The sequence below is a fragment of the Sciurus carolinensis genome, chromosome 3 (genome assembly GCF_902686445.1).
Source record: "Sciurus carolinensis chromosome 3, mSciCar1.2, whole genome shotgun sequence".
Lineage (NCBI taxonomy): Eukaryota > Metazoa > Chordata > Mammalia > Rodentia > Sciuridae > Sciurus > Sciurus carolinensis.
In genome coordinates this window covers 56,848,000-56,860,828 of record NC_062215.1, presented here as the reverse complement: position 1 = coordinate 56,860,828, position 12,829 = coordinate 56,848,000, and the positions used below count along the sequence as shown (strand labels likewise).

General features: G+C 40.5%; 2 protein-coding genes and 1 pseudogene across 4 annotated transcripts in view; 1 reads left to right on the top strand and 2 right to left on the bottom strand.

The window, feature by feature from the left end:
* The window catches only part of Ankfy1 (ankyrin repeat and FYVE domain containing 1), a 93,416-nt gene extending 88,086 nt beyond the window's left edge, over positions 1–5,330 (bottom strand). For all 3 annotated transcript variants that reach the window (XR_007107626.1, XM_047543263.1, XM_047543264.1), the window contains exon 1: positions 5,310–5,330. Coding sequence is in view for 2 of the 3 variants with exons in the window: in XM_047543263.1 (XP_047399219.1) it covers positions 5,310–5,319 (10 nt within the window). In the remaining variant the exon portion in view is untranslated. The remainder of the gene's footprint in view (positions 1–5,309) is intronic.
* A 1,078-nt stretch (positions 5,331–6,408) lies between these two features.
* Positions 6,409–6,741, top strand: LOC124981253 (60S ribosomal protein L35a-like; annotated as a pseudogene).
* Positions 6,742–9,643: 2,902 nt separating this feature from the next.
* Positions 9,644–12,829, bottom strand: part of Ube2g1 (ubiquitin conjugating enzyme E2 G1) — a 96,499-nt gene continuing 93,313 nt past the window's right edge. The window contains exon 6 of the mRNA XM_047545082.1: positions 9,644–12,712. The gene's annotated coding sequence lies outside the window, so the exon portion shown is untranslated. The remainder of the gene's footprint in view (positions 12,713–12,829) is intronic.

Here is a 12,829-nt window from a genome sequence, read left to right as displayed (position 1 = left end):
TTAAAAACTCCCCAGGTGATTCTAATGTGCAACGTTCTCCAAGCTAACCACTTGTCTGAACTAATAGAATAACAGTGGAGAGGAAAGAACAAATGTGAGAGCTGTACAGAAACCACAAGATTTGGCCACTAACTGCAGAGGTGGGAGAAATCAGGAATGACTTCTAGGTTACTGACTTGAGAGTCTAGCTGGCAGGAGTGCCATTAATCATCAATAGAGAAAACTCAGTAACTATATAGCACAGTATGCATACTTATTTGAGAAATTCTGACTTCCCTTCTGTTCTGGAAGTTCCATTAAAGCCAAGACTGTTACTTGTTCATTTTGTCATCCCAAGTACAGTACTTTGCACCTAGAATAAAACACATCTTTCCTGACTGTAATTCAACCATTTTGTCTGCTTTTGTGTTAAAGTCAGTACCATGACTTATACATCTTCCAAAACCTCAAACTGAACACTGAAAAATCTAGTTTCACAGGAGATGCTCAATGAATATTAGCTAACTAGCTATTTCCACCTGAAATTCCTGTTAGCCTGGAAATAATTCCAATCACCTTCTAGACATCAACTCCAACAGGTATACAGGGCACACCACTGTGTGCAAAAATGAGGTAAAGAGATATTTGTTCTCAAATCTGTTCTTCCTCTTCCTATTAGCAGTCCTACCATTATCATCCAGACCTAGAACCCTTAAGACATCTTTAAAAGTTTTCTCCTGCCAAAATTCAAGCAGGTTTCAAAGTCCTTTGTTTCAAAAAGTCCTGTTATACCTATGGAGTCCTATAGTCTCTTTCTCTCATCAGTTCTCACCAGCCCCAATGCCTCTTACCAAATGAATCATCATCAATTTCTATAGTATCCTCTCAGGCTTCCCTTCCTCCTAAATCCATCCTATATACTGCAGTCATTTCAACATGCCTCAGATAATTCTAGTTGTCACTACATTGGCTGATACCTGTCAATAGCATCACCCTCCAACCCACAGAATAAAACCTAAATACTTAACCAATGCCCATCATAGTCTGTCCCTTAATATACTTTTCTAAACTCATATTCCACTACTACTCCCACTGAGAATAATATTGACTCTTGCCCATTCTCATGTCCCCATGTCAAAAGAGAACTATTTCTTCCTCTCTATTCTTTTTTCTTTTCTTTTCTTTTTCTTTTTAATCACTACTGGGAACTGAACTCACATCCTTGACAGACTAGGCAAATATTCTATCATTGAACTATAGCCTCCTCTAAGAGGACTATTTTTCAAAACCCAGCTTAAACACTATCTCCTGAAACACAGACCTTAAGTCACTTCCCTATTCTGCGTTTTCAAAGTAACTTCTAGGCATTTTTTTACCTTTCACCTTAAGATACAGTTTCTCATACATTTTTTTAAACCCCCTATACTTTGGAGCTCCCTATAGATAGACTTTAGGTCTAGTTATTCTTTTTCAACTACTGTACTGCAGTTCTCTCCACCCCACTTCATGCTTATTCCATTCTCCTCCCTAGAGCACCTGACTAGGTAGAGTTTAACAATTACCATAGTAGGTCTGTGGTCTACTCAGACTTAACAGGAGAGTTGGGACACAGGAATTTCTCACTTTATGCATGTAAATCATGATAAGATCTCCAATCACCTACAGCCTACTCTGCATATCTCAGCATGATTCAGTAGTTCTGTTCTGACACATTCACAGTCACTGCAATAAATACATAAACTTTGTTTCTTTATGAAAATACCCCCAAGGAGAAAGCTAACAGCTACAGTTTGTAACAGAAGTGAAAGAATGGAAAGGTGGAGAAAAGAAGGGAATGGTAAAAAAAACAGTGCTTGAGAAGTCTGAAAACTATATGTAATTATCAATGGACTGGGACATTTGTTGAGTGAGTGAAAACATAAATGAATACATAAATTTAAAAACTGGAAATAGAGCAAAGTTTCTTCTCTCCCTATTTTTGGTAGCCTATCTGATAAAGCATTTTCTGGAATAGTACTAACAGCACTCTCTATAATGATGCAAGTGTTCTACTAATCTGTGCTGTCCAGTTAAGAAGCCACTATCCACATGGCTATTGAGCACTTGAAAGGAGACTAGTACAACTAGGAACTAAATGTTTAATTTTAAATTCAAGCTATATGTCTGTGTGTTAGTCAGCTTTTCATCACTATGATCAAAAGAACAACTTAGAGGAGGAAAAGTTTATCTTGGGCTCAGTTTCAGAGGTATCAGTCCATGTCTGGCCAACTCCATTGCTCTGGGCCCTGAAGTGAGGTAGAACATTACAATGGAAGGGTTCTGGCAGAAGAAAGTTGCTCAAGACAACCAGGATGGAGAGGAGAGGAGAAGAGAGGGGAAAGAGAGGGAGGGAGGGAGGGAGGGAGGGAAGGAAGGAAGGAAGGAAGGAAGGAGGGAGGGAGAGAGGAGGTACAGGTCAGGAACGGATACAGTCTAAGCCATGCCCCTAGTGACCTGCTTCCTCCAGTCACACCCCATCTGCCTACAATTACCACCTAGTAATCCATTCAAATTATGAATCCATCAAACAGATTAATCCACTGATGAGGTTACAGTTCTCATTATCCATTCATTTCACCTCTGAACATTGTTACATTACCTAATACATGAGCTCTTTGGGGGACATTTTTAGATTCAAACCATAACAACATAGCTAGTGGCTACTGTACAGACCAGTGAATGCCCAGAATAAGGAATGCCTTCACCGTGTTACTTGAATTGTTGTCAAATCTATTAAGTTAATAAAAGTTCCAGGATCAACTTTCTACTTTAAAAAAAATACCTATTTTTCTTCAATTATCACTTTTCCTTTCTTCTTTTTTCCAATTTTCATTTTTATTTTACTGAGGAAGAGAAGCAGAGAGCATTTAAAAGGAGACTAGCAGAAAGACAGCATGCCAGGGTAAAACAAGCCACTGTGCTAAAAGTGTTCTTTACGCCATGCACTATTTCCTTTGATCCTCACAGCTACCTATGATTATCCTCAAGTCAAGGAAATTGCAACTGAGAACAATTAATTGACTTGTCTATCACCACAGGTTAGTGCATCTAAGATTTAAACCCACATTCAAGCAGAGTCTGAACTTTTAAGCACCACACTTTGATTGCTAAGACTAAAATGAGGGCCGGGGTTGTGGCGCAGTGGTAGAGTGCGTGTGTAGCATATGTGAGGCATTGGGTTCAATTCTCAGCACCACATATAAAATAAAGGTCCATCAACAACCAAAAAAAAAAAAAAAAAAAAAAAAATGACCTGGACAAAAAGTAGGTGGCATAGCTTCTAGAAGACTGAAGTTTTTCAGAGCATAACAAAAGTTGAGTTTACTTGATAAAAGACTAAAGATATATCCAGGCAATATTCTTTTCTAGTCTTTGCTTTTTACAGTGCTGAGGATTGAACCAAGGGCCTTGCAAATGCAAAGCACAGGCTAAATCACGGAGTTACACCCACAACTCCCAGGCAACTCTCTTGATAAACAGTAAATGATGCTGAAAAAAATTCATACATGCCTTCTACTATAGACATGCTTCTAAATTGGAAAACACAAAAGAGGAACAAAAGAGGAAAAATTTCTGTCCTCATGGGGTTTATATTTCAGTGAGGGAAGCTCTCTAATAAGATGACAACTGAACAGATACATGAGTGAATAAAAGTTGGTCAGCCATGTGAAGAAATGAAGGAAGATTGTTCCAGGTCAAAGACATTGCAAGGACAAAATAGAGGCAAAAGCATGTTGGGCACATACAAGAACAGCAAGTTAAATAAGCAGCACCCCACAAACATTTCCTAACTAATCTTGCCTCCCTTTGCACAGCAAGCACCTTCATTTAATGAGCTGACTGGTTCAGCATGCCTTCCCCAATTTTTCATTGTCAAAGTATTCCCAAAATAGTTAACTGCCAGTTGAATGCACTAAACTAAACCTCACATAATGCCATCCTGAACCTTCCTAGCCCACTTCACTACTCTGAGCAACAAGTTCCACTTCGCTGTCTTCCTCAAGTAAAACAACATTCTATGATTTTCCCAAAACCTAGCTTCAGGGAATGTCTTAGCTTGCTTTTTGTTTCTCCGCTTTCAGCCTGAATTCACCTGAAGTTTCCCCCTGAGAGGGTCTAATGTGATAGAAAAATCAAAGAAAAAAACTGGGACCAGGTCCAGCTACCTCCATAACTTTGGCTTCAATTCCTTTATCCGTGAAGAGCCAATAATACACCCATCAGCCGCCTTCACAAGGTTACTCTTAAATTTAACCCAAAGGAGAAAAACTCAAAACTGTCATGTGCTACCCAAATCTAAGATAGAAGAAATGATGGGTTGATTTAAAGTTTAGCTCAAAATCAACAGGGTAGGTCTTGACCAAGCACAAAGGCAGTCACACAATAAACGTTAGGTCAAACAAGGAAAATTTTTCTCCAATAATGGGCTAGATAGGAAAAGCACACAGGACAGGCCAAACCATATGGCTGTACGGTCCCTGTAACTCCCCAACCCTAGGCCTTCTCTCCCCCGTCAACCAGAACAGTTTCTTTGACAATGAAGGATCTACATTAGGGAGACAGAACCTGAGACACCAAACTGCCTTTACTTGCAAAGTCATAAGGAGACCACAAGAAAAGAGGAACTGGACTGAAGGCAAAGGAGTCAAGGTCTGGTTTCAGCACACACCTTGGAGCAGTGTGACCTTGGTCAATTCCCTTACCAAGTCAACTCGTCCCCCGTGTCCCCATCTGTAACCCCGGGAAAAGAATCTAAACCCGCCCGCATGCCGCGGCTGCTGAGAAGCCCAGAGCGACAGGGCGCGCCCTTTTGGAGCCTTGGCCAGTTGCAGCCCTGACTCCCCGCGATCCCTAACCACTAGAAGAGTCCCAAATCCTCGCGCAGGAGAGGGATGTATCCCTTCCGGGTGCAAGACGTGCCAGGACAGCAGTTTCGATTTTCTGAGCAAAGTGTCACTTCCCCTGCCATACGGACACTGCCAGCAATGTAAGGAGCCTCCCCTACAGCCCTCGCGATCCTGACGGCTGCTCTCAGTCCCTACACCCAGCATCCCAACCTGGCACCGAAGCCCGCCACAGTCCCGCCGGGTCAGACGGCGGGAGGGGCGTTGCCATAGGAACAGCACTCAGGACCCCGGCCCGAGAAGCCCAGGGGATGCTGGAAAGGAAGACTCGCAAGACCTTTGTGCCCCACGAATCCCGCCCGACCATCCATTCCCAGGGTTGCTCCGCCCGGCCAGCAACGCCCCAGCAGTTCCGCGCCTTCCCGTAAAGCTCCACAAAATCCCTACCTTCCGCCATGACGGGCCCGGCCCTGCCTGCAGCCTCGCGAGAAGTGCGTGCGGAGGGGGAGGCATCAAGTATCGCGAGAGCTGGTGGGGGAGCGGCAAAGGGAGGAGTTGAGGGTAGGAATGAGGCATGAGTGAAAAGTAGAGCGGGTAGCTAAGCTCCGCAGGAGAGCCGATTTCTTCACTGGCTGCTTTCGAAGCTAGGGGTTTACCAGGCGCTGTCTGGGCTCTGTTATACTCCACAACCTTACCAGGTCTCTCTCTGAAGAAGCTTTCCTGTGAGAGTTTGGGGAGAGGGGATTTGAGAGGGATTTTGTTGATCTTTAGGTAGGTATGTGAAAGACTGGAAGGAGCCAAAGAGGGAACTTAGCGTAATGACGATTCTAGGTCCCAGGGTGAATGGGATGCTCTGTATGCGAAACAGAACTCCGAGAGAAAGGATTAAATTTAAACTAGAGGTAAGTAGGTCGCCTGTTATTCTACTAAGACATTAGGAAACAACATGCTTTGAGGGAGAAGATGCAAGCAGATAGATGCGTAGGGAGAAGAGATAGCAAGAAAATGATTTGAGGAACATCAGTTATGGGTGAAGTTCTTAGTCATTGAGACTTGAGAAGGGTGAAGAAAATTTTGAAGAGGACGCTGAGATTGGAAGGCCAGTATATGGCCTTCATATATGTGTGGATGGGTCACTTTTGTCTACCTGACTGCAGAAGCAAAGAATTCAAATGATAATATTTGTCTAGGGCCTGGGATTTTATTGTCAAAAAATAAATTGAGAATGCTATGAAACCACAGCTCAGGTCATCAGATATGGCATGTAAACTGGCTAGGGGCTGATAAAGGGAACAAGAAAACTGCAGGACTGTGTAATAATTTAAATCCAGTACACTGAAAAAAGGTTGTGAGAGCCCCATGATCAATGTGGCAAAGGAGTTTATAAATGGCATTAGGAAACTTAAAAAAAAAAACAACTGTGCAAGGCCATGGAAAGAAAATGAGGCACCAGGAAAATTAGATGTTGAGATTTAAAGATAGATAAGGATCTGTCATCTTGGAGCCTGTGGAGGCCTGCTGGGAACAGGACTAATAAAAGGCAAATATGTCTAGAAGGCTGTAGTGCAAAGCCATTTTTGCTGGCTATAAGTGGGGTCTCCGGAACCAATGGGAGCACACAGCTCTTCTAAAAATTGAAGGTGTTTATGCCAAAGATGAAACTGAATTCTACTTGGACAAGAGATGTGCTTATGTGTATAAAGCAAAAAACAACAGAGTGACTCCTGGTGGCAAACCAAACAAAATCAGAGTAATCTGGGGAAAGGTAACTTATGCCCATGGAAACAGTGGCATGGTTCAGGCCAAATTCTGAAATAACCTTCCTGTTAAGGCCATTGGACACAGAATCTGTGCAGTGCTGTACCCCTTGAGGATTTAAACTAATGGAAAATAAATTAAAATGAATTTGTGCTCTTGTTAAAAAAAAAAAGGAAAGGAAGACCATAAACCAGGTGCTAAAATGGTGAATGTAGGGATAATTAGATATTATAATAGAAAAATGGAGGGCTAAAATATAAATACCATGAGACCTTTAAAAAAATTTTTTTAACTTAGGGAGTGTTTGCCTAGCATGCATGAAGCCCTAGGTTTGATTCCCTGGCACTGAAAACAAATTTTTTGTTTGTTTTTAACCCAGTGAAGAAGTATGTAGAGTGCCTGGTACAGTGGCACAGGCCTGTGATCCCAGTGGCTCAGAAGGCTGAGGCAGGAGGTTCACAAGTTCAAATCCAGCCTCAGCAAAAGTGAGGCGCTAAGTAACTCAGTGAGACTCTGTCTCTAAAAAAAAAAAATAAAATAAATAAAAAAAAAAAAAAACCAAAATAGGGCTGGGGATGTGGAGGATGTGGATCAGTAGTTGAATGCCCCTGAGTTCAATCTGTGGTACCAGAAAGAAAAAAAAAAAAAAAATTATGTAGGGGAAGTAGTAGCCTTGGAGGACAGCTGAGACAGCTGAGTAGGAGTTGTTGAAAGGCAGGAGAACAGGATGAGGCTGTTAGAACCAGAGAAAGGATTCAAAATTGGGGAAGTTTTAGGTGCTGCCAAGGTTAAAGCATTAGTGAGAAATGACATGGAACAGAGTTTAGATCATGGAAACGGTCAAGGGTTGTAATTTTGAGGAAGAGTGGAAGAGTGGGTTCTGGCTGATAGGCAACACATGGGGTATGCAATGGAAAGGGGAATTGAAATGTGTGAGAACAAGCATGTGCCCAGGAATTCATGTTCTAGTTGTGGCAGGAGACTAAAGGTGTGAAGAAAGCCTGGGCAGGAGCAGCACTTAGACAAAGGTGGTCAGGGGAATACTTGCCAGGCATAATGGAGATGCCATAGCGCAAAGATTTTCATCTGTTGAGATTGGTTTATAGGTGTACAAAAGGTGAGCTTTGGGGGACTTAAGGGTAGCCAGGCAAGCCAGCCTCCTCTGGCCAGAAGCACCCTCATCTGTCCTGAGTACCCGAAAATATTTCAGGATAATATAAAAATGACATAAGTGTTGGAGAGTACAGTTATACAGCTGATGTCTGTGTTGCAAGATATGACTTATCATTGCCTCACTAATACCAGCTTAAGGTCCAATACACAGCAGGTACTCAAATGTTTGTTGAGGTGTTAATCACTGAGCTACACTGGGAGTCAGAAAAACTAAGTTGAAGTTTGGCTCTGCAGCTGACTTGCTGTGTTGATGATGGACAAATCCCTGAAAACTTATGCTGCATCTGATTCCCCATCAGTTCCACAAAAAGACTGAACTAGAACTCAAGGTTCTTAATGATTTGGAGGGTCATGATCCCCTTTGATAATTTGGTGAAAACTAGGGCTTCTTATAACACAGCACACATGTAGGAATAAAATAATATGTACCCTTTCAGAGTGTATCTGGACTAGATACCTAAAGCCAAACTAGAACTCATTAGTGAGATTTTAAGCAATTTACAGGTTTGACTACCTCTTTATCACAACCTACCTTCAAGGAATCCTCTATCAGAGTTAAGCTCTTAGAAATGGTGTAAAGTAAACCTAATCTCCAAGCTAGAGAATTTAATAAAGCCTATAAATTAAAGCATTGTAGTACCTGGTGAACCACAACACCCAACTTGGGGAGGCCTAAACTACAATAGCTATAAGCTGAAATGTAGACATTTTGAAAAATCTGAGCATTGGAACATGGTTTTAACCCAGTTCAAGTTTTGCTGTCAGATTAAGAGGAACTTTGTGTGGGTTTGTCTTAGGCAAGGAATATGGGGGAGGAGTGAATCTCTAGATCCATGTCCAATAACTAGGCCCATGTATCAGCCTACACACACACACACACACACACACACACACACACAGTGTGAGCTTAGAAAAGTCATTGTTCTTAAACTCTGGTTTTCTCACCTGCAAATGAGGGTTAACAGCACCCAGTAAGTAAATATGGAACTGAATCCTTGCTATCCAACTTACTTGCTCTACAACATTGGCAAATTAATCTGAACCTGTTTCCTCATGGGAAACCATTACTTTGGAGGATCCTTCTAAGAATTTGACTAGGTCCTTTATAAGGTACACATAGCACAAACCTGCCACAAAAATAGAGGCTCAAAAAATAGAAACTTAATTTTGCTCTTGTTCAGGATAAATTATGTCATTGTGAACATTCAAGCACTATTATGCTTTTTTTGTTTTTTTGGTGGTGCTGTTGGGAATTGAATCCATAGCCTCATACATGCTAGTCAAGGACTCAACCACTGAGCTAGCTCCACCTCTCTAGCCCTACATTTATTTCTAATGGATACTGCTGAGGGTAGTGGAGGAAGACCAAATTTCTTGCCTAGAACCTTTGTGCAGCTCTTATGTCTATAATATGTCTGGTTGCTTTTTCTGAAAGCCTATTTCTTCAGTTTATTTCACCTATGTGAACAGGATCCAAAATTCTATCATCATTTAACTAAAGCTCAGTGTAGAGTGCCAACTCAGCAAGTCAAAATGCCTAATCCTACCTTGGCAGCCAGACTGCACACACCTGAAATGGAGCAAACAGAAATACTATAGTCAGGAAATGGTTTGTTCTGCAAACTGAATCATGTTGAAGTTTGCAGGCTTCCAAAAAAGGAAAAGTTTAAAATTTGGTAAATTGGTTCCAAATTACTATGCACTGAAACTCTGGTGAAAAATGGTACTTGACTGTGTATTCTTCATCAAGTTTCCCCTGTGCACCCTTTGGTATCATGTGCTGTTTATACAGAAAGAATCCCACAACTTGCTTTTTGAGACCTGCATCCTAAAACCAAAATAGCTCATGATACAGCCTCTAAGTCATCATTTATTGATTTATAGAGCACCCATCACATGATTGAGGTGCTTTACAATACAGTAAACATCACAACAGAACTCACATAGTTAAATACAATCAACAAATTACAGAACTAAAAAAACAAACCAAAAAAAACTGGAATGAAGCAATATTATGTCAAATTTCAAAGATGCTGAGAAGTGGCAGTACAAAAAAGGTAATTCCACCAACTAGAGACCAGACGGGCAAAGATACACAGGCTTCACAACCTGAGGTGGGCTGATTTGTAGAGGGTGAGTGAGCATATAAAATAAAATTTCACAACCGGGAATGAAGGCCATTAAAGATACTATGACATCCAAGTGATCACAGAACCAGTGGAATGACCTCACTAACATATTACCTTATAATGACAAGAAAATCAATCGCATATGGATCTTAAACTCAAAGAGTCCAGAAAGCCACTGAGATCATCCCTTTCCTTTATGAACACAGGCTAATATCTACAAGCTTCTCAAAAACTTGGGATAAATCTAGTAAAGAGCCAACAGTTCTACACCCAAAGGACTATGCAGATATTGATGACTGGCACAAAATTGGAGGTGCAGGGATCCTTTTCCTAAAGCAGAGAAGAATCGCCTCACACTAATGATGAGGCACTGGTGGGACAAAAGCCACCTAGTTCAGTTGTCACCTGAGTGATTTAGATATCAAACGTAGAGACATTTAAATTCACATTGTCAGATGAACACTGGGAAAGGCACAGATGACATCTCTGACAGAGGAAAAGGAGTCCTCCATTTATCAAGTTCTGTGTTTGTATCATGGTGAGGGCACGGAGTGGGAATGAGTGAGGAAGACAGGCACTCACTCCTGCCTCTCCCACTCCCCTACATCTAGCCCTAAAGAACCACCTGGTTATACCAAGGTAACTGCATTAAAAGTGGCACTTGAAGTTTTATTCAGAAACTGTTGTCCCTGAGTTACTAGGTCATTCGCTACTTATTGAGCAGTCAAATCCCAGGTTTTAACTCACCAGATTGCTAGTGGAATTATAGCAATAAGAGCAAAATTCCAACTCCACAAGCAACCCCATGTGGACAATTTCTGATTTAAAAGTAAAGGAGATTGCATTCCAAGTCCCTGGTAGGAGTGCGGGCTAGCTAGCACTTTTGGGCAACGATTTTTACAGAGTCTCTGGGAAAGAAAATAAGTCACAAAGGTCTTGAAGAAAATTGGGCTCCAATGAATCAATTCGATCTTCACAGTCACTGAACATTTATTTATGGGTTTTTAATAATGTTTATGGGTTTCTACAATGCTTGAGTGGAGAACAGACTAGGATTTATAAAAATCACTCTTCACTGGGACTACATCTTCTACCATTTTACCTCTGCTTTTTTAAAAAAAAATGACAAATTTAGTAGAAGTCTGGGTTTTTGACAGGAATCCTTTCTCACTTCTGCCAAAGCATTTCTCCAAAACCCTACAGAGCAGGGATGCATCAGTTCTCACTGATTCTCAAAATCATACACCATGCCCCATCTGGTACTGTCTCAAGTTCTATCCCATACATGCCAAAGACTACTTCTCACTCCTGACCTCACAATAAACAGAGAAGAGTCTAGGACTAACAGTGTACATGGTCATTTCACCAATTGCTGAAGTTTAGAAAATTGTATGATATGGACATACTTATGCTCAAACAAATTAATCAAATCCAAGTGTGCTATGTCAGTGACTGAATCTGTATGTCAAACAGCAAAGCATTTACCCCTGAAATGCTTTCAGATTCACCTAAGAATCCAGATAGAACCCAATACTTACACCTGCCATGGCCATGTGATTTTCAAGTATTAAGTTTGTTTGCATAAGGAATCAACCTGAGATTTTTCTAAACTGCACTTCTCTGGCATTCAGTATTATAACCTTCATTCAATACAATAAAAGCCAACAACTTGACAATTATTGGAAAAAAATTATATTTTGGAAGAACTCACTACATAAGGTGACAGAATTCCAAAATCAAATTACATGAAAATATACATCGCAATTTCTTTGTACAATAGGTGAGAAAAATCTCTAGTATTGAAGAATAGAGACAAAGAAATATGAAGGACTAAGGAGAAGGGTATGAGGGCGAATAGAATTCTTAATAGCAAACCAAGAAGTAGAAAGCTTGTAGTTGTGCATGCTTTACTTATCCAAACTTAACAGTCAACTGAAGGGCAAAAAAAACAAAATCAGAATTTTGTATTATTTGGGGCAAATTTCAGTAAGTTGAATTTAGAACCTTTTTTTTTTTTTTTTAAGTTCTTGGGGGGAGGTGGGGGGTAATGTTTAGGTTCGAAGGTTCAAGAGCTCTCAACAGCCAGAAAATTTTATTGCTACATCCAATCCAAGAGATGGGTGCAACTAGAATACAAAAAGGACAAAGCACCTAGTGATGACCACTCCTTTGAAGTCATCATTAAAAATCAAGTAATTGCTTATTAGGTATTTCAGTATTTGAACTAAATCATCTGAGAACTTTCTGGCAGATAGAAGAGATAAGCAAAGGGGAGTGTCAAAACAAAGAAGATACAAAAGTTTAGTAAGTGAAAGGGTTTAATGAAGCCTCAGTGGTTTAAAGGAAATTAAATGGAAACTTTAATCCTAATTGCTTTTCATTTGACATGCTTTAAGGAGTCTTTTTAAACTGATAAGAAACAATGAATAGGGAAAGAAAACCTGCTAAAATCTTTTAGAATTTACACGATTCTTATTCTACTACAAGAAAGCATTATTTGGTACAAGATGTATTTGTGGATGTACATGAACAGTATATATATTATCCGGATCATGTTGTGCTATGTACACGTCTTTACAATTCTTCCTGAAGGTTAAAACAGTTCATTAGAATTCAAAATGCGTAATCATCTGTAAGTTGGCACTTGTTAGGCTCTTGTCAGCATTGATAACTGGCATGTTTTATTGCAGCCCAGTTCCAGCCAGTGTTTTGCCAACTTGTTACAAGAGAAGTCCAGCAATAGGTGGGTAGAGTGCAGGAAAAACAGTGCCATGTTTCTCAATTGAAGACCTACAACAAAACAAACAGAATTATATAATGACTTTATAAATTACAAAATAATTAACTGATTAGAAAATTTTATTCTTTTCCTTGGTAAAAACTTTGGGGTGGGGGAAGTTAGGGGAT